The following is a 20,767-nucleotide window of genomic DNA, read 5'->3' as shown; positions in this document are numbered from 1 at the left end:
CTGATGCACCTGACAAGCTTGAATGCTGAATCTGAGCAATAGGTTTCGGATGCTGGAGGAGGTTAAGGTTTTAAGAGCTGGTTAAATAAAGTTTTTGAAACAGGTGCCCTCTGATGATGATATCTTAGTTATTACTTGTCCTTACTTCACCAGACTTCCATGGATGGTGTGTCTTATGATACTGATGCACCTGACAGGCTTGAATGCTGAGTCTGGTTTCGGATGCTGGATAAAGTTAAGTTTTTAGGAACAGGTCACATGTTTAATAGATGATAGTACTATATCAAACTTGCATAGTTGATTTAACTGTAATATGAATGAATCGCAGAGGTAGCTTCAGATGCAGAGCTTGATCTCCATTATCAAGGATGCTAAAAAATAAATCTTAGTTATTACAGGTCCTAACTTCACCAAACTTGAATGGATGGTGTGTCTTATGATACAGATGCACCTGACAGGCATGGATGCTGAATCTGAGCCATAGGTTGCGGATGCTGGAGGAAGTTAAGGTTTTAATTGCTAGTGCCCTCTGATGATGATATCTTAGTTATTACTGGTCCAAACTTCACCAAACTTGCATGGATGATGCGTGTTATGATACCAATGCACCTGATGGGCTTGAATGCTGAATCTGAGCCATAGGTTTCGGATGCTGGATGAGGTTTAGTTTTTTGGAACAGGTCACATGTTTTATAGATGATAGCTTGCATAGTTGATTTAACTTTATTATAAATTAAATGCAGAGGTTGCTTTATATGCAGAGCCTGATCTCCATTATCAAGGATGCTAAAGAAATCTCCTACCTTACTCAAACCAGCTCGATAGATAGATGTGTTTGTTGATAAATGATATAACATGATTCCTATGATATAGTATTGTATGATATGAAACAATATTGTTTGATATGATACAATATGATATCATATGTTATATTATAAAAAGTTATACGATATGATATTGTATCAATTTTTTGGATATTTTATGATATGATATTGTATCTTAATACTGTTATGTATAGTATTGTATATTATGATACAATATTGTATAATATTATATTGTATTTTTAATTTATTATTTTATCACATGATACAATTACATAAGATATTGCAAAATATTATATTGTATCCTATGATACAATATTGTATATTCTATAATATTGTATCATACAATATTGTATAATATGGTATTGGTTTCAGTAATATAGAATAATATAACATGAAATTGTATTATATGATATTGTAATATTATATAATATTGTATCATTCGATATTGTATGATATGATATTGGTTTATATGATATATTATCTTATCACATGAAATTGTATTATATGATATTGTAATATATATTATTGTGTCATATGATACAATATGTATAATATAATAATGTATTTTATAATATTTTGCTTTATCACATAATATTGTATCATTTGATAAGATACAATGTTGGAATCAAATTATATTGTATTATATGATATAATATCATATAATGTATCAAATATGTTTCAGTGTCATTCAATACAATATCATACTATATTATACAATATAATATGTTTCAATGTTATGATGTATTATGTAATATGATATTGTAATATAATACTATATTGTATTATATTTTATGATATTGTATATGTGATCAAATACAATAAGGTATAACACAATACAATGTCATATCATACATTACAATATCATATCTCATTATTGTTTATTACGGTATTTTATTGTTTTATATGATATATATTATAAATATGACATGATACAATATTTAATTTTATATCATTGTATTGATTAACATATGAACATATGATTATCATAAAAAATTTTTATCAGATGAGATACGATATTTTGTCAAAACAGAATCCATGAATATCCAAGATCATAAAGTATGATTTTCATATAAAATGATAAAGGTGGTCTTATGAAGGTGATGTCTCATAATGGTGATGCTCCGTCTCGGTGAGCTTAGTAATCTATGATTACCTATGTTTATCATCAATTGTGATTAGCAAGAGTATAAATGTATTAATTATACTGTCAATAGCTTTTAGTCTTTGAATTATGGTCAATCATTTAGATTTTTTTTTTCTATGTAGTACTACATGGTTAAAAACATGGCTAGTTGGTTGATAAACCTGAAAAAATTGGTTATACTGCCAGTGGCTTTTGGTCTTTAAATTATGGTCAATCGTTTTGAATTTTTTTTTTTTTTTTACATTGTTGAAAAACTTGGCTAGTTGGTTGATGAACCTTATTACTGAAAGAATGGGTTTTACATTTTGAGTATTTCTCATATACATTGTACTGCTAAAACTGCCAATTCCTATCCTAATAGTTTCTTGTACTCTGATATTTGTGTACAAAGACTGAACCTCCAGGGTTTTGATGATGAACCTTTGTTATAATGTCTTAAAAGTTTACTACATTGTATTCATTAATTGAACTGACTGTTGTCTTCCCAACATATTTGATTTTTTCACTAAAAATATGTAAAAGTCAAAATTGTTATGCAACTTCTATGGCTGAAAGGCTTCAAAAATTTTTGATTTGAGACCTTTATTTGGTGATAAGTTTGTCTATTGATCAAATATAAGGGAATACTTTTAACTTTCCAATGGCGCAATCTGGGTCAAACTTTATATCAGACTTTTATCAAATGAACATGCAAAGACATATTAGAATGGAGGGTGAAGAAGTCTACTTTAAGATGTGTTATTTCCCTTTGAGTATTCATTTGTTATTAAAATCCATCTCCAGAGCATATTTGTTTTTGGCCTCTCTATCCTCTTGGTCATTTCTGGTGTATGCTTTTGTAATGGGATGGGGGAAAGAATGTAGTAAAGTATTAAATACTATTTACATTTTTCAACTTTTTGTGTCTGTGATAACACTACGAATCAATTTTGAAGCCTATAGCCCAATAACTTCATAAAAGATGAGTGACACAAAATGGGTGTGTCTTATAGTATAACCGAAAAACGGTATTGGCTGCTCCGCGTAGTAATACATAGCCTGTGCTACATGCAAAAAAAGTGGTTTTAAAATGTTGTTTTATAGTGTACAAATTGGAAATAATATGAATATAAGTAACAAGGAATCATTCTTTGATTATTATGAGGTGATAATTTTGGTCCGAGTGTGGTAAAATTTATCAAAAAGCCCTTTTAGCTATTTGAATTCCACCCCCCCCTTCTAGATCTACACATATGAATCTTAAGTGCTCTACCAACAGATGAATCCTTGTCAGGTCTGTCATTATTTAAGGAATAAACAGTGATTAAAGTATTTCAGCCCCTTAAATGACGGTCTTCACACTCGAAGATCAACATCCCTAGGTTCATTCCCCAGGCAGGAGTAATCGGTCAGTTCCAGGGCTTCCATAGTACCAAATGTGAAAAGTTGATGGGATAGTGTTGCAGACATTTAAACTGATTTCTTCGTTTCAATGACACCGCTATTTTTAGCTCTTGCTATTGCTATTGCGATCTGTTTTCGTTCGTAGTCGTGCGACATGCGTCAAGCGTCATGTGTTAATAATTTTAGATTTTTAACTTCTTCTTAAAAACTACAAGGCTGATTGTTACCAATTTTGGTGTGAGGCATCTCTATGGTAAGAGGAATCTAAATTGTGAAATTCATGGCTCTACCACCCCCAGGGCGCCACATGTGCGGCCAAATATGCCAAAAAAAGCTAAATTTTCAAAAAATCTTTTTCTCTACTCCCACACATGTGAGGAAAAAAACTGGTTTCATAGTTATGAAGTCTATGAAGCCCTCAACACAAATTGTGAAAATCATGGTCGGGTTCTGGCTCTAGGGTGGGGCCAATATGGCCATATAATAAAATTGTATTAAATCTTAGAAAATCTTCTTCTCTACTCTCATTTATATTTGTTAAAAACTAAATGCATTACTATGATGTCCATGAAGCCCTCTACCTAAATTGTGAAATTCATGACCCCTGGGTCAGGGGTTCAGGCTCTAGGGTGGGGTGAATATGGCCATATACCGTAGTTAAAATGTATTAAATCTTAGAAAATCTTCTTCTCTACTCCTATATATATTTGTTAAAAACTAAATGCATCTTTATGAAGTTTATGAGGCCCTCTACCAAAATTGTGAAATTCATGACCCCTGTATCAGGGGTTCATGCTCTAGGATGGGGCCAATATTGCCATAATTTATATAGTAAAAATGAATTAAGTCTTAGAAAATCTTCTCTACTCCCATGCATATATATATTTGTTAAAAACTAAATGCCTGGTTATAATGTCCATGAAGCCCTCTACCAAAATTGTGAAATTCATGACCCCTTTGTTAGGGGTTCAGGCTCTAGGGTGGGGCGAATATGGCCATATAGTTAAAATGTATTAAATCTTAGAAAATCTTCTTCTCTACTCCCATATATATTTGTTAAATGCATGATTGTGATGTCCATGAGGCCCTCTACCAAAATTGTGAAATTCATGACCCCTGGGTCAGGGGTTCAGGCTCTAGGATGGGGCCAATATGGCCATATATAGTAAAAATCAGTGAATGAATTAAGTCTTAGAAAATCTTCTATACTCCCATGCATATATATATTTGTTAAAAACTAAATGCCTGGTTATAATGTCCATGAAGCCCTCTACCAAAATTGTGAAATTCACGACCCCTGGGTCAGGGGTTCAGGCTCTAGGGTGGGGCGAATATGGCCATATAGTTAAAATGTATTAAATCTTAGAAAATCTTCTTCTCTACTCCCATATATATTTGTTAAATGCATGATTGTGATGTCCATGAGGCCCTCTACCAAAATTGAGAAATTCATGACCCCTGTATCAGGGCATCAGGCTCTAGGGTGGGGCCAATATGGCCATATATAGTAAGAATGAATTAAATCTTAGAAAATCTTCTCTACTCCCATGCATATATATATTTGTTAAAAACTAAATGCCTGGTTATAATGTCCATGAAGCCCTCTACCAAAATTGTGAAATTCAAGACCCCTTTGTTAGGGGTTCAGACTCTAGGGTGGGGCCAATATGGCCATATAGTAAAAATGTTTTAAATCTTAAAAGATCTATTTCTCTACTCCCACACATGTGGGCAAAAAACTGAATACATGGTTATGATGTCCACTAACTCCTCTACCTAAATTGTGAAATTCATGATGATCATCACCCCTGGGTCAGGGGTTCAGGGCATGGGGGGGGGGCAATATGGCAATATAGTGTTAATGCATATACTGTTTGAAAACTTTCTTCTCTATTCTCACACATCTGTATAAAAAACTGACTTATAATTATGTTTACCAGGAAGTCCTCTACTGAAATTTTAATTTTATGTCCCCTGGAGTATGTTTTAACTCTAGGCCAGGGCCAAAATAGATGTATAGGTGTTTATGCATATAAAGTTAAAAAATTAACTTCTTTACTCGCACACACCTGAAAGGAAAACTGAATTCATGATTTTGTAGACCAGATCTTTCAGTTTTTTGCCAAAATTATAGGTTTCGCAGTTCTTTTTGAAAGATTTCAGGCAGGGAGGTGGTCGTCATTTCAAATTTATAATTTTTCTCCAGAATGAAACCTAATTAATTAAATGCATATATGAGACTCCTCGACAAGTTTGTGTATGGATTATATGCTACTCAGGTGACCGTTAAGGCCAATTGGCCTCTTGTTAAACAATTATAGGGTTTGAACCCGGGACCCCCTAATCTCTAGTTTGCTGTAGGTGTCCAGAAAAAGTACATTCTCTCACAAGCACCTGCCGTTTTTAACTTTTCTCTGAATGAAAAAAAAAAAAAATTCCTTGTTCTGTTATGATAACTTTTAAAACGTCAGGTGCCTGTGTATTATTATCCAAATATTTGGTAAATGACTCCATAATTTTCATAGGAGGAGGATGGTAGTTTTCTCTCCTCTTGGTTTTGACTGTGGGTGAAACTGAAGTCAAGATCATAGCAGATACCAGTTAAAATCTGTTAGCATGACAGGCACGTAGCATCAGGGGAGGCCAGGGGGGGGCCTGGCCCCCCCACCTTTTCTCGCAGCAACAATTTTTTTCAAAATTTACATATAAAAAAATGAATTATAATGAGTTGGCCCCCCCCCCCCCCACTTTTTTGGAAGTAAGTAAAAAATTGATATGAAAATAAGGAAATGAGGAGTCAAATTGTAGTTACCTCCCCCCCCCCCCCCCCCCCCCCCCCCCCCCCCCCCCCCCACGGATTAGGAATTTCTTAATTTGGAGGGAAAAAATTTTGGTAGGGAAGAATTTTTATTTTTTGGAAGTATAGTTTACCCCCCCCCCCCCCCCTCCCCCCACGGATTAGGATTTTGAAGATTTTTGGAAACTTTAAATTTCCTTGTTTTTTTTTTTTTTATGCTTGTCAAAATTTTTTGGATGGGTCTGGCCCCCCCACTTTCAAAAACGATGCTACGTGCCTGCATGATGTTTATGATTTAAAATTATTTTCATGTTAATAACATGATTACACATACTGAAGGAATATCAGCTCTCCAAAGAAATATATGCTTGTTCACTTCTCTTAAAAAGAACAATCGGCAATAAAAAACCTATCGAAAATAACCCACCCCCCCCCCCCCCTTGGAAAAAAAAATTATTGGCAGCGGTGGGATTCGAACCCACGCCTCATTGAGACTGGTGCCTAAAACCAGCGCCTTAGACCACTCGGCCACGCTACCTTGCGATTGAGGAATTTAAATGTTATATATAAAGTGTATAGTGATTGGTGACCCCGGCAATCGTTTACTTTCGGAACTCTCCCGAAGATGTGCCAAGGACGTGAATTGTTTACGACAGTTTATTATAGATTTGTAGTCGGAATATTCTGAAAGTTGGAAAAGAGGGAACAGTGACAGCTGAAAACTTGAGGTTTGTGAAGTCCATTCCCTTTCAATTTTTTATAGGAATGACTCTCATTTTGCTGGTCTCATTTTTAACACGTTTAATTAACACGCGGGTACAACGAAAAAAAATTATAAACGTTAGGCCTATTGTAAAAGTTGGTGTAATATTTTTATGTGGGATTTTCCCCATGTTTACAACAAAAGACCCAACGAATGTAACGTTATAGAAGGGTTATTTATGGAGTGTCAAAACTCTAAAATTAAACGTATTTTATATATTTTATTATTTCTTTGTGTTCAGGAAAAAAAAAACCCCAGAGGAAACTTGCATACTTGGCGAGGTGTGGACTCAGCATGAACAAAAATCGTCTCTTATTTGGAATTCCAAACGACAGAAATTGCTTCATTGCAATTCTTACTTTACATCTCAAAGTGGATTCCATTAGAGTTCTCAATTTTTGATAGACTAGAGAGTTAAGTGTTAACAATGTCGCATTCAATTTCATCCAACGACGATGAATTTGGAGACATTGTTTTGTTTCCACTTACCTTCAGTGATGATGAAGAAGAACAAGAAGATTTAACCGAAAGTTCAAACGATGCTTCTGATGAGAGGGAATCGGAGAATGAAGTTGAGGAGATCAAACCGAAAGCTCATATGACATTGCGACAGAGGCGACTCTCAAAGTCTTACGCCCCTCTCGCCAATTTGAAATTGAAAGTAAAACCAGGCCAGTCTCGTGCACAGAACCACTGGATTATGGCCATCAAAAAGGCAAGAGACCTTTCTGATCCCTGGGCTAGCTTTCATATTGAGGACATTAAAACTGAATTCTGCATTAGACATCGATACAACCCTCACAAAAAGACGTGGACCAAGGATGAAGTTCAGGTCAAAATGATGCAGAAGGTATCTTTTATAACTTTGCCTTGATTGTTTCTTTTTTTTTTTTTCTTTATTGTTTCAGTTTGAATTATTGAGAATTAAATGAGTTGTTGAAATACTTACTACCGGTATTTAACGACAAAAGAGAGATAATTTTAAAAAATATTTTACATGCATTTTAAATTAGCTTTGCAACGTATTTATCGATTGTTTTTTTTTTTTTTTAGCCCTTTAATAGAGGTGCAATGAGACAATGCTTCAGGCTGTAAGTATAGAGATTATTATTTATATGTATATAAAATTTATTTTCCTATTTTATAAATTATTGGTACATCAAAATGAGTTACAGCTCTCACAAAATTGCCTATACACTTGTCACATTAATTTCCCCATCATTTACATTGAAATACTAATTAAGAAAAATCAAATTAAATATGTAAAGCCTGGGGAGCATTTCATTATTGGCTGATGTGTAGTTCTTGTGAGATAGGATTTGCCAATTCTGGTGACAAGGAACTGTTTTTGATGTTGCGAGAGAGAGAGAGAGAGAGAGAGAGAGAGAGAGAGAGAGAGAGAGAGAGAGAGAGAGAGAGAGAGAGAGAGAGATTGTTTTCATCTCCTACCAATAAAAAATGCATTGTTTTAAATCACCAAATAGATAGGTGAAAGGATGTAAGCATTTCTTTGAAAAAATGTTTTATATCAGTTAAATTGGTCATATCATTGTGTCAAGTCAAAAGTATTATAACTCTTAGGACTGTTCATTTTATACCTGACACAGGGATGTTTTTTTTTCTTTACAAGGAAATAGATGATGCATGTGCATGCATGCACATAATGATTTACAAGCCAATACAATGTTTCCTGATTTCATACAACATGAATCAAGGAATACACATAGCTCTGCTTTTAAGGTCTTTTGATGATAAAATATTGAAGTTTGAATGCACAGAATCTCAGATTTTGAAACCATCTTTTTAATGTTACAAAGATCAAAATTTTAAGGTGGCCTTTGAAGACAATTTATATACTGGCATTGAAAAAAAGAATCCATAAAAGTTGGGTATAAATCATTGGAAGTTGCAGCCTTGCCAAGTTGTGACATTCACCTAGTTGATAGATGTTCCATTTTGGCAAACTTTCAGCTCTGGACCAACTTGATATTGATGGATTTAACAGAGAGAGAGAGAGAGAGAGAGAGAGAGAGAGAGAGAGAGAGAGAGAGAGAGAGAGAGAGAGCATTCCTTTCAGAATCAGCCAATATTGTTCAGGAACTAATTCAAAATGTCTTTAATAAATAATTCAAAGGTGCATGCCAACTTGAGATTTGGATACATGTGAAAGAAATTGTTTTTAATTTTTTGATGGCAATCCTGTACCTTGTTCAAATGAAAAGTTCATAAATATCCAGGAAATTTTATATGGCTTTCTTCAGTGTCATAAAATTTAAATGTGACTTGTCTGATCATGGCTTTTTAGTTTTTAAAACAAATTCTGACTGTAGTAACACAAGGATTCATGCATTAATTTATACATGTATCATCATCTACTTCTATAACAGTTTCTTGAACAAGTCTAAAAATGCTTGGTATGCAAAGTTGCTACAAGTAAAAGTTTTACCGGGTACTAAGTAAGTATTCTAGAACTTTACTGTATTTAGTTCAAAGAGGTGCTCAGTGATTATAAGTAGTTTTTGGTTTTGTAATAACATTTATAATCAGTATCCCTGTATGTACACATAAATGACCTGAAAAAAAATTGGACCTTTTAACATGGTTATCATATAGGCTGAGAATACCAGTGTGTAAATAAGTTTACAAATCAACCCTTGTAAACTGAAATCTATTTTCCCTCTTAAATCCTAATTAGGATCACAGTTTAATCTTTTTGTATGTAATCCCATCTGAAAATTGTTTAAGTGTGTATGTATTCAGGTGTATTTATATTAAAAAAAAATACAGGTATATAAAGGTACATCTATGGCATTATATTGGCAGCAGGGTCTTTTTCGATCATTAATACCAGTAATATAAAATTTAGTGTTTATATACAGTCTTTTAGAATGCAGAATATATTAAAGTAAAAGAATGATTAGTTTTGGGTTTTTTTTAAAATCAATACCCTTTGATTTTTTCTTTTGCCTTGGACTTTTGATATATTCATGCTGGTATCTCACGAAATACCGTGTGTATTTATAACTCTAAAGTTGTTTCATTTATATGGTGGTATACTGACTTATTTTCAGCTGACATTAAATTGGTCCCAGTTTGTTTTTAAGTGAATATTGTTGTATGAAGAACAACTCCCACTCTTTTGTGGATTTTTGGATGCTGGTAATATTACTGTGCAATAGTTTTTTAGCTTGTTTCCTTTTATATTTTTTTTAATTTTGATATCATTGAATGATAGAAATTTTTACAGCAATAGCATTACATACAAGACACCAAAATGTAATACTAATAAAAAATTCAAACAATTTATTCTTCCCGTCGCTCTAAAAGATTAAAAAGATATTGGATTGTTGTGTTGTATATAGGGCAGATAGAGAGAGAGAGAGAGAGAGAGAGAGAGAGAGATTATTTTTGAGAAGTGGACAGGCATAGCCTACGCCTGTCCATTTCTCAAAAGAGAATAAGAGAGAGAGAGAGAGATTTTTATTGTCAATACAAAATTACTTTAATTCAGAGCAGTCACTTGAGGTTGCAAATATTTTACAGTGTGATGTGTGTAGATAGCTCTCCTTAACAAAGAACCTATATATACATACACCGATGAAAGCACACATACACTTTTGTGTCTTTTGTTGATTCTGTGAAGTGCAATCAGTGCAAAAAACAACCACAGTGGTTAATCATAACAAACAACGCACTTCCCTATGTTTACATGTTTTACTTTTTTACACGGTCGATTGTTTTTCGTATTTGATGATGTCAGAGCATTGTTGACAGGAGTGACCTCTTCTTCAATGCATATAGGGTTTTTGTTTTCAGTGCATGATTTTCAATTGACTATTGTTATGGTAGGGCGTTAGAATGAATTGTCACTCTCATGATGATATATTAATTAATTGATGAAAGTAAATTTAGTGATGACATCTCTTTTATATCTGAATTTATTTATGACTTCTTAACTGGAAGAAGAAAAAAATTAGTTCAAATGCTAAAAAAAATTTTGATGCAGGTCTGTAGCTCCTGGTCTGAAGAAATTCTACTGAATAATCAAAATTTTTTCAGGAACCGGAGCTACAGACCTCCAGCTATAGAAATGAATGGATTGAATATTCTAGATCTTCCTTTTCTTCAAATGCTATTTTATTAAACATAAGATTAAGATATGGATCGATTGAAAGGGATTGAAAGAAAATCTAAGCCACCTAAGTATATGATTCAGTTGTTTGGAGACTGTTATTCAGCCAGTAGCAATCTGCAAGGCATATTGCATGCTCCTGAAATCTCTGGATGCATGCTGCGTAGTGCTGTCACAAATGGTTTAATTTGCTGCACCTGTGCAGCTAGGAAACTTTACCATGTAATATCATATGTGCTGAAGTACATTTCTATATGTGTACCTAAATCTGTGATACCTACCAGTAGTTTCCCCATCTGTTTACAAAATAATAAAGGAGATTGACCTCCATAAATCTACTATAGGATTACATGTTCTGTTTTCCCAAATTGATTTTTTATTATCTCAGACCCTCTTGTAATTTGTTGTGAAACTGATGGATAAACTTCTATCTATTGCCTGAGTCTGGTATACAAGAGTTTTCATGCACAATTAGTCTTTATAGTTCAAGTTCAAGTTCAGTATAAAGGTCTTTGACCAGTTTGGGGCCTTTTGATAAACAGCCCGCAAGTCCAAGACAATAATCTTATTATCCAAGAACTGGCACCTTGACTAAGTGTAATAATGCCTAGCGTCACGTCGACCAGGCATCGCTGTATATACAGTCCACAGTAAACAAGTTCGGGTGACCCTGTTACTCAGGATATAGGTAACAGGTGTGATAGGTAGGCCCCTGCTTACCTGATTTGTTTACATATACTGCTGTCAGATAGATTGCCTAGTCTTACAGCATAGGGTTTGGGACATGTGATTTGCGAGCTGTTCCAATTGCATATTGATGACCAATTGTTCAGCGGTTTTTTTAGTTCTTGCTGAAGGGGGCCTCCTGGGATGTTTTTTTAATGATGCAAAGCTGTTTTGTCTAGTTTGTGTATTGATTCATAAGATGAATCTCAGTGCAAAACAGAGTCCAATTATTTCTGTTTTTGATGGATGACATTCATTACAAATATGTTGGTGTCAAATTGCAAATTGTAATCAGTTTCCCTGATATTATAATTGGGGTCAAAACAGAAAACATGGATTTAGATTATATGGGTAGTTTCCTGTGACCAGCTAGCTGAATAAACAATGTGTTGGTTTTAAACAGTAAATATATTAAGCATGCGTCCTTTTCATGACCTCGTGTTACAAGCAAATTTAGTCAACCGATTCCCTCACTAAGATTGATGGTTATATAGCTATATAGTAGATCCAATGGAACTGATCCATTTATATACAGGGTCATGGTCATTAGAATCTGCAAAACTAGAACTATTTTAAAGTGTTGATGCATGCAAGTTTTAAAAATAATACATGTAGCCTAGCTAACATCAAAAGAAAAATGCATTTGTTCACTCAGGGATAGCCTTCATCAGAAGAAAAAATACACAGACAGCTGCTTGCATTATTATCAGGGTGCCATCTATATCACTCAGTGTATATTATAGCTTAGAACTGCATTGTTTGCATGTTTAGTTGTTTTCAGTCTGTGTATTTCTGTGCCTTCAGCAAGAAGATATCCACATTTTCCCGCAGCGGCGACTGGAGCCACGCACAGAATTATGTCGCTAAGCGATACATCGAGAAGGTGGATCGAGACGTGTACTTCCAAGATGTCCGTCTGCAGATGGATGCCAAAGTGTGGGGGGAGGAGTACAACCGACACAACCCTCCAAAGAAGGTTCAATCAGAGTTCTTATGTTGGTTAAAATTTAGTTTTGCACCTGGATGAAACTTACCTGTTGTGATAGACAAAAAATATCATATACACATTTTTTTTAAAGAGATGTTTTAGCTTTGGGGCCATTAGGAAGGTGGTATGGAGCACCTTGAGATATTAATGTGGATGAAAGTACATCATTTTCAAAACATTATCATCATTTCAAATTTTTCAAATGGTTAAAATGTTTTATGATAACATACATTAAAAAATTAGTAAAATTTGAAATATGACTCTAGTGGGTCTCAAACTCATGACTTGCAGCTCAGTAACTTACTGACACCTTTACTCATTGCACTACGCTGTTGGACAATATTTTTCTGAACTTTATTGTTTATTTTAAAAGGAAGTACATCATAATATTCCTATCTCTCCTTAAGATATCCAAAGACATAACATTTTAGATATTTTAGACAATTATTACTGTCAGATCTACTGATAAAAGAGTTTCCTTATTGAAAGAGAAAAAGGAAACTTGTAAATAACTTCTTTTGTTTTTGTACTATTTTCATTGACCTTTGTGTTGTGTTATGCAGGTGGACATTTTCCAGATGTATATTTTGGAGTTCAAGGACAGGCCTGGGGAACCCCTGTATCACCTGGAACACTTCATCGAGGGCGAGTACATCAAGTACAACTCAAACTCGGGCTTCGTGGACGAAAATCTACGGTACACTCCCCAGGTTAGTTTCAATGATGGCATGATCATAATTTACGTTTGCCGATATATATTCATTATTAAAGATAAAACTGGAAAGTATTGCTTACTAATGATGTACCATTACTGATAATGCAAAAAGCTTGATTTGAATTTTTTCTTACAAATTTCAAACATTGATATCTAGAACACCATGAATATATTAGAAAGAAGCCCTATCACTTTTTATCATGCAATAATTATGCCTTGAATTCTCATATATCAGGAAGTGTTTTTCTGATCCCATCTAGTTTGAGATATGATTAGGTTGTAAATTTACCAATATAACAGTACATGTACCAAATTTTGACTTTAATTAATTTTTTACTTCCAGGCTTTCAGTCACTTCACCTTTGAGAGATCGGCTCACAACCTGATTGTTGTGGACATCCAGGGGGTGGGGGATCTGTACACTGACCCCCAGATCCACACCGTGGGGTCTTGTGAATATGGTGACGGAAATCTTGGGGCCAAGGGCATGGCCCTGTTCTTCCACTCCCACATCTGTAACGACATCTGCAACAGCCTCAATCTGACCGAGTTTGACTTGTCTCCCAGAGAAATTGCAACTCATAAGGACTTCTTAAGAGCCCAGGTTTTTTACTACTTAAATTCTTTAAACTCTTATGTTTTTTTTTGTACTTGATTAATGAAATGTTGTTATGTGATTAAACCTATCATTCAAGAATCATTCCACAACAGGAGAAAATTAGCCCAAGTGTTTAGCCAGATATACATTTGCTGGGTAATACGTGTATAATATAAGAACATTTTGCACAATTATGTATTGTAGAGAAAGTCCATTATGCAGACCAAAGTTCGAGGAGAAATTGAACAGTGTCTGTCCCTATCTCCCTCGTCTGAGAAGATCGACATCACAAGGTTCCTGGACCACCAGAGGACCTGTTCCACGGGGGTCAGTGATGGCCACACCCCCACAGACCTGGACAGCCCAAGCATGGACGACGAGGAACCCATGTCTGTAGACAGCCCCAGTCCCTCAGGGGTCCCGTACGGGGTCCGCTTTAGGTCACCAAGTGACACCGATAGCCAGTCATCCATGACCAAAGAGGTGAGTGATGCAGTATTTGAACAAAAAAAGGCGAGTCAGATTTTGTAATAATGAATTTGCCGATTACTGGTACTGGTATTTAGATGTTTTATACTTGTGCAAGAAACAAATTTCAATATATTTGATGTTCTGGCTTTTCGTAGGATAAGATTAGATGAGACCAACTAGTTATTATGATATTTGTTGTTTGGCTGAATTTTTGTGTGTAGAAAATGTAAATTGTTTGTGTTCATTGTGATTGTAAAGGGATGCAGAAGTAGCAAGGAAAGGTCCCCTATATACGAGGTAGAAAATGGCATGAAGGAATTGTTTTTTGTGATGATAGTGAATTTAACAATGATTTCTTTCACTGAGTACATTGGAATGAATTTTAATTACCTCATCTTGTAGCAATGTCATGAGTCATATTTGTTTGAAATCAATAAAATTATAACCTACATGTATCAATAATTTTGATCTGGTGTGACATCTTACAACACTAACATTAATATATAAACAAATCAGTCCCAACTTTTCAAACCTTTCCTTTTTGAGTGAAATCATGAATGAACATGAAAAATAAAAGTCAGAAAGGAATTATTTTTTTTTCAAAATCTCCCTTTGTCATCTACACAATCAAAAGTCTGAAAATCGAATCTTGTAGATTTCAATGCCGATATTGTTTTTCTGTGGCAGACCCGCGCTTTATTGAATTTTTTGTTTGACGGTTACTGTTACCCATGCTTTGCATGTTTAGAAATGAAACTAGTTTAGAGGAAAATTAACAGGCAGATGGATCCTATAGCTATTGCTCATTAATAATCTGTGTTTTAAATCCTCATAAATATCAAATGGATGTAGAATCAAGGTATAGGGGTGGGGTATGCAAAGATTCAATTGCATTTACAAGCTACAACATGTTTCAATATTAATGTATTCACAGCCAGATGATCAGGTAGTATGAACACACACATTGATAAAACTTTCTTTCCCTAGTCATAGCTTGTATCAATCCAGCCATAAAAAAAAAAGAAATAAAAATTAATGTCCTTTGAAAATCTGCCTAATATTCATTTCAAATTCTTGTTTTAGCACAATTTCTTACTTTTTCTGAGTCATATTTAGCAATTTCATTAGTACTGGAACATGCAACTTAAAGATGCAACAGTTTTTAAAATTTGAAATCTGTTGTGTATTAAAGTTTATCATCTGTTATCATACAATCTGACAAATCTCTCTGATGCTTTTCTTGAACCAACTAGAGGATGACTAACCACTCCCACTTTCGATTTGACCACCACCAGGTAACACTCACTAACCACTTACCCACCTTACACACACTGGTAATGTATCCAGCGTATACATGTGTAGTACATTCCACAACTATGATCTTTCATTCATTGACAAAATTAATATATGAATATGTTATATGTTCCTTAATAGAATCTTTACTGGTAGTCAACCTATGCACTTCTCAAAGTATTATACAAGTATTATAATCAGTAATTTTTAAAGACTTGATGCCTCAGTAGATCTTTTGTTTGCCTGTGAATTGGTATTTCTATCATAACTGAAATATTTTCTCATCCGATTCCTAGTATTTCTGAATAAGGGAAATTTGTGTTGTGCATGTCTTTAGTATGTAGATACACGTATTTGTCAGAGTTGTTGAGAAATTCAATGAAAATGGTACGTTTTAAAATTATAAACTGTTTATGAAGATATATAAAAGATGTGAAGAGAATTGAAAACCAATTCCTGGCATAAACTACCAAAATCTGTTTTATCCCTTAAGTTTTTGTTATAATAAAATGAAGATGTTAAATAACAAGGAACCATTGGAGTTACTGGTAGTAAGACCAGTTACTGAAATGAACACAAATGGCTTTGCAATCTCTCCTCAGCTATAAGTATTTTTAAAGTTAACAGTACTTTTACATATTATATATATTAAGGACCTTTGCTCTTCTGTAGGAGGAGGAGGAGGCATTCAACAGGATGGCTGGATCACAGAACGCCAGACCCTCCTGTGTGGCCCTGGAGAAAGACTTCCGCAAACTGATGAACCACAAGATTGGGGACTCCATTCTAGGAAAGGTAAGGCAAAGAATACTCTAAAAATTTGTGAAGACCAAGGAATATGGTATAGGTAGGTGGTACAAGTTTCCAGGTTATATTATCAGCTTCTTGAATAGTAGTAAATAAATAAAGATGTATAAGAATGATATGAAGGAGAGGGCTTCCCAAATTGTTTTTGCTCTCGGCAACTAAGATGTGAAATATCTTTAAACCATCAGAAATATGATGAAAATCATGTCTTGATTGTTGTTAAAGAGAAACATTGGGCCCCAAGGATTAGTATTCCTTTCATGACATGAGAATGTTTGAAAAAAAAATCTTTCTTTTTTTTTTTAATCCAGGTTCACCATGAGATGGCAAAGTACCATGAGGTCGGGCGATTTGTATTGGGTGATTCCAAGGATGAAAAGTTAATTGATTGGGAGTCGGCCATCTTTCATGAGGAGCATGCAGCAGAACTTGGGGAGCTGGAGGCTATGGTGACAATGGCTAAGCTGTATCTGGGTCAGGATAGGGAAGTACTGGTCAACTGTGTGGTAGAGGTAAGTCGAAGTTAATACCGTGACACCACTTGTCTGGACAATTGAACCTTTAAAAATTGAAGATTTAGTGTTCTATCTTCTATATGTTTTGGTTTACCTTTTCAGCCATCTGATGAGCACACTAATCGTGGGGTCGATTTTATGGTGGAAGCAGCAGAGGCAGGGGACCGAGGAGCCATGGTCTACATGGGCCGGGCTTTTGAGACAGGCGATGGGCTTGGCACCCTAAGGTAGGAAACTATCCAATTTATCCTATTTTAAAAGTCTTGACATATTATTTATTATATTATGTATATTATCATCACACTACATAATTTACATGTAGCTGGCAATGGAGGATTGAATAGTGTACTTGGCCTCCTCTCAAGTTAGGCCCTGGGTCCCTTTTACAGAATGATATTGAGGCCATATCTTTTACACATAAAATCTTTCTGTACAATTCATGCTTATTCTTTGCTTTATATCAATTATGCATTTTCTTAGTTGTTGATTACTAGTACTTGGGAAAGGTTTCAGGGTTTCTGGGCATTTTTAAAAGGGGATATTATATATAAGAGGATACCTATAGTTAGAATCAAGTGAGATTGCCTCTGATTTCTTCACCATTAAAAATATGACATGATTTTAAATTACTTTTGTGAGAATTGTGGATCTTATAATCTATATCATTCCTTCATTTTGATAGAAAATAATGGCTGCTTATTAAATGGTTTGATTTTTGTTGTGAAAGTATTGTTTGAAATGGCATACATTGAATTGACTGATGACTTTTTTTTTTTTGTCTGTATCTTTGTTTTGCTAATTGGTTCATGTCGTCCACATATGTTTATATATTGATTCTAACATTTTGCTGCTTTCAGTCGGGATGGCCATTGTAGGGGCTGTTCTGATTGTAGCTAAATCAACCATCAACTTATTAATAGTGAATTTTCTAAGCTATCATTGCTAATTGATGAGGTTACAAAATACAATGTACTAGAATATTGCTTACAGCATGAAAATGAAAATACTTTTTTTCCCTGGATTTGTACTGTCATACATATAATTTGTCAATCTGTTCATTCCTGTGTCATATTATTCCAATCAATTAATAAAAAAACAGAGACAAAAATACAAAATAAATGATAATTATGTGTAAAAAATAGTACATGTACCAACTGATTGCCAGTAATAATGAACCTTTATGACATAACCTTTCAGTGAATAGACAAATCTGAACCTTGCATTTATGATAAATTTGTAAGAATGACAGACTATAATGATGAACTTATATGACGTGGCCTGAATCAACAGGTCAGTCTCCTGGGAGGATTCTGTTTACTGGTATGAGCAGGCAGTGAAGACACATGACAATGATGAAGGAGGGCAGTTTGACTGCACCATCAACGACCCCTCCTACACGCTGATGGCCAAACAGGCAGAGATGTACAGACAGGGGGGACACGGTCTAGATAAGGACCCCCAGCGAGCAGGTATGTGGGAAACCTTTGTATAAGATGGAGAGGAGATATGTACAAGGGGAAGAAAAGGTCTAGATTAGTACTGTTACCATAAATGGGATCTCACTGTATGTGAGAGATGTTAAGAAATGAGTATGAAAGGGCAGGGTTATAAAAATTTTTAAGACAGGTGTTATTTAATTTCACAATAAATATACATGTATAATGAATTCGAAGTCAGGGTGTATAAAAAAATCCCCATTTGTGTCGGTTTTATCAACTGAAGGCAGTTTGAAAAGGAATTTTCAATAGAATGGAATATTGAAGTGATTGTTAATCAGTTATGGCAGGATCTTTCATGTTCACATTTCTGTTGACTAAAATATATGTACTAAATATGAATTTGCTTAATATCTTGTAGGAGATTTATATAATGAGGCAGCAGAGGCTGCTATGGAAGCCATGAAGGGGCGACTTGCCAACAAGTACTTCGCCTTGGCTGAAGAGGCATATGGCGAAATGGAGGAAGAAGAGGTAGAGACCACTGGATAGTGGAACTGTGAAGAGGGGGCCCCACAAGGGACAATGATGCTACAATATATACTTATGAAGAGGGGGCCCTAAAAAGGGGTATCAAGTTCTGGAGAGAATTAAACTCGGCGATGCTGGAATATGTACATGTGCATGTATATATAGGTTGTAGACAGATTTGTATTGACACCTTAAAAAGGATCTCATTTACTAATTGAAAAAAAAAAAACCATTGATGCAACTTGCTGTTTTATTATGTCTATTAGTTTATATTCCTGAAATTGTGATTCCTCACTGTATATCTGCAATGCTGCTTTGAAAGAAATTATGCATAGCAAAAAGTTAAAAGAAACCAACCCAATTTTGTAAGTTAATGCTTACGAGTGGAATTCACCCTAGTGTTGAGATTATTGCTATAATGCTCTCTATGTTACCAGGTATAATAATCTGCTCTTAGTTTACTCTTTCATGTTTGTATATAAATTTGAATGTCTTTTATAGCAAAACCCTTAACAAGCAAAGTTATTTTTATGGTATATTACCATATTGATTTTTTCTATACAATTTGATATGTGTATTATTGTGTTGAGTTTATGTACATTATGTCTTCAATGTTGGTGTTTGCCTGTAAAAAAATAATTACCTCTTGTGCTCCATTGAACATTTTTTTTTCAAGTCGTTTATAGGCCTATGTGTGAAAAAAATGTTAAAGCTGACAAAAACCAGAATACAATATTTTTTAACTCATATTTATGCAAATTTTCAATATGTAGTAACCCAAGAAATGTAGTTTTCATAAAGATGTGGCTTCATTGGATAAGTGGATGTTGAAATAAGAGCAAGACTTCAAAAGTCACATACTGTAGATACAAATACCTCTATACATGCTACCGACTTGTTGGAATTGTTAAAGGTTGGTTGCAAGGGTTTTTTTTTCAAAGTTACAATGTCTGATCACTGTTCTTTGGATGTTGTTTGAGAAAGATGTCATAATTATGCTGATTAGAATATTTTTTTATGGAAAATACAGATATTCATAAAACCTTTTTCAATTTTTTATATATTTTTTTTTCTTATTTGATGTTTTTAAAAGAACCTCTTGTAAAAATTTTTATTCTTTTTTTTTGTAATGTTAATCATTGTTTGGAGGGAAAATATGCACAGTTCCTGTAATATTTGTACGTTTAATTGATAAAAGTTTGCTTCGAAGATATTGTGAACATATGCAAGTGACAGCTAGTATACACCATAAATGATGGTACATTGTATTTAATTTTTTATTGCAGAAGACTCTGAGCTAAGTAGCAGCTGTATTTGTTTTGAACATATTTTATTGATTAAACAAAAGGATTAGAAACGAGTTCTAGCAACATACAAGTTCCTCTCCTTAAATGTAACAATAGTTGTCATGCATATGAATTTAGAAGGAAAGAAAATATAATATTGATATACACAAAGAAATATTATTTAAGTCTCAAGGATTCGTCTATTAACTTTTGTACAGAAGCAAAAATGCTTTTATTGATATGTAAAGGTAGGTTGTTGTTGCCATATAAAAGTAAATTAGTATCAATATTGACTAAATCTAACATAAACAATTGATCAAACATGTTGTTTCTCGCTCTAGAGTAGTTTTAACAAGAA

General features: G+C 34.2%; 1 protein-coding gene and 1 non-coding gene across 6 annotated transcripts; one reads left to right on the top strand and one right to left on the bottom strand.

Moving 5' to 3' along the window:
* Window positions 1-6,605: 6,605 nt before the first annotated feature.
* Window positions 6,606-6,686, bottom strand: Trnal-uag (transfer RNA leucine (anticodon UAG)). Its single transcript has one exon. It is a non-coding gene; the product is annotated as a tRNA-Leu (tRNA).
* Window positions 6,687-6,787: 101 nt separating this feature from the next.
* Window positions 6,788-20,767, top strand: LOC105321018 (eukaryotic elongation factor 2 kinase). Of its 5 annotated transcripts, XM_066065490.1 has the most exons (14): window positions 6,789-6,876; window positions 7,153-7,761; window positions 7,965-8,002; window positions 12,574-12,745; window positions 13,321-13,467; window positions 13,816-14,076; window positions 14,275-14,553; window positions 14,800-14,838; window positions 15,476-15,487; window positions 16,507-16,629; window positions 16,953-17,153; window positions 17,259-17,383; window positions 18,447-18,625; window positions 19,014-20,767. In XM_066065490.1, exons 2-14 carry the CDS (start codon window positions 7,339-7,341, stop codon window positions 19,142-19,144), a joined length of 2,130 nt encoding a protein of 709 aa, XP_065921562.1. In that variant the 5' UTR covers window positions 6,789-6,876; window positions 7,153-7,338; the 3' UTR covers window positions 19,145-20,767. The 5 variants fall into 5 exon arrangements, with proteins under 5 accessions (XP_065921561.1, XP_065921562.1, XP_065921563.1 ...); XM_066065489.1 differs by lacking the exons at window positions 14,800-14,838; window positions 15,476-15,487 and adding an exon at window positions 15,795-15,875 and having other exon boundaries at window positions 6,788-6,876; XM_066065491.1 differs by lacking the exon at window positions 15,476-15,487.

The sequence above is a fragment of the Magallana gigas genome, chromosome 7, assembly GCF_963853765.1.
Source record: "Magallana gigas chromosome 7, xbMagGiga1.1, whole genome shotgun sequence".
NCBI classification, from domain to species: Eukaryota; Metazoa; Mollusca; class Bivalvia; order Ostreida; family Ostreidae; genus Magallana; species Magallana gigas.
The sequence above is the reverse complement of the archived record's forward strand: the minus strand, read 5'-3'. Positions and strand labels throughout refer to the sequence as shown.

Bases quoted from the DNA above. Each gene is read 5' to 3' on its own strand.
- LOC105321018 (XM_066065489.1), top strand. From the start codon at position 7,339: ATGTCGCATTCAATTTCATCCAACGACGATGAATTTGGAGACATTGTT. The intron at 14,077-14,274 runs GTTTTTTACTAC...TATGTATTGTAG, and splicing joins AGGACTTCTTAAGAGCCCAG to AGAAAGTCCATTATGCAGAC. The intron at 17,384-18,446 runs GTAGGAAACTAT...CTGAATCAACAG, and splicing joins GATGGGCTTGGCACCCTAAG to GTCAGTCTCCTGGGAGGATT.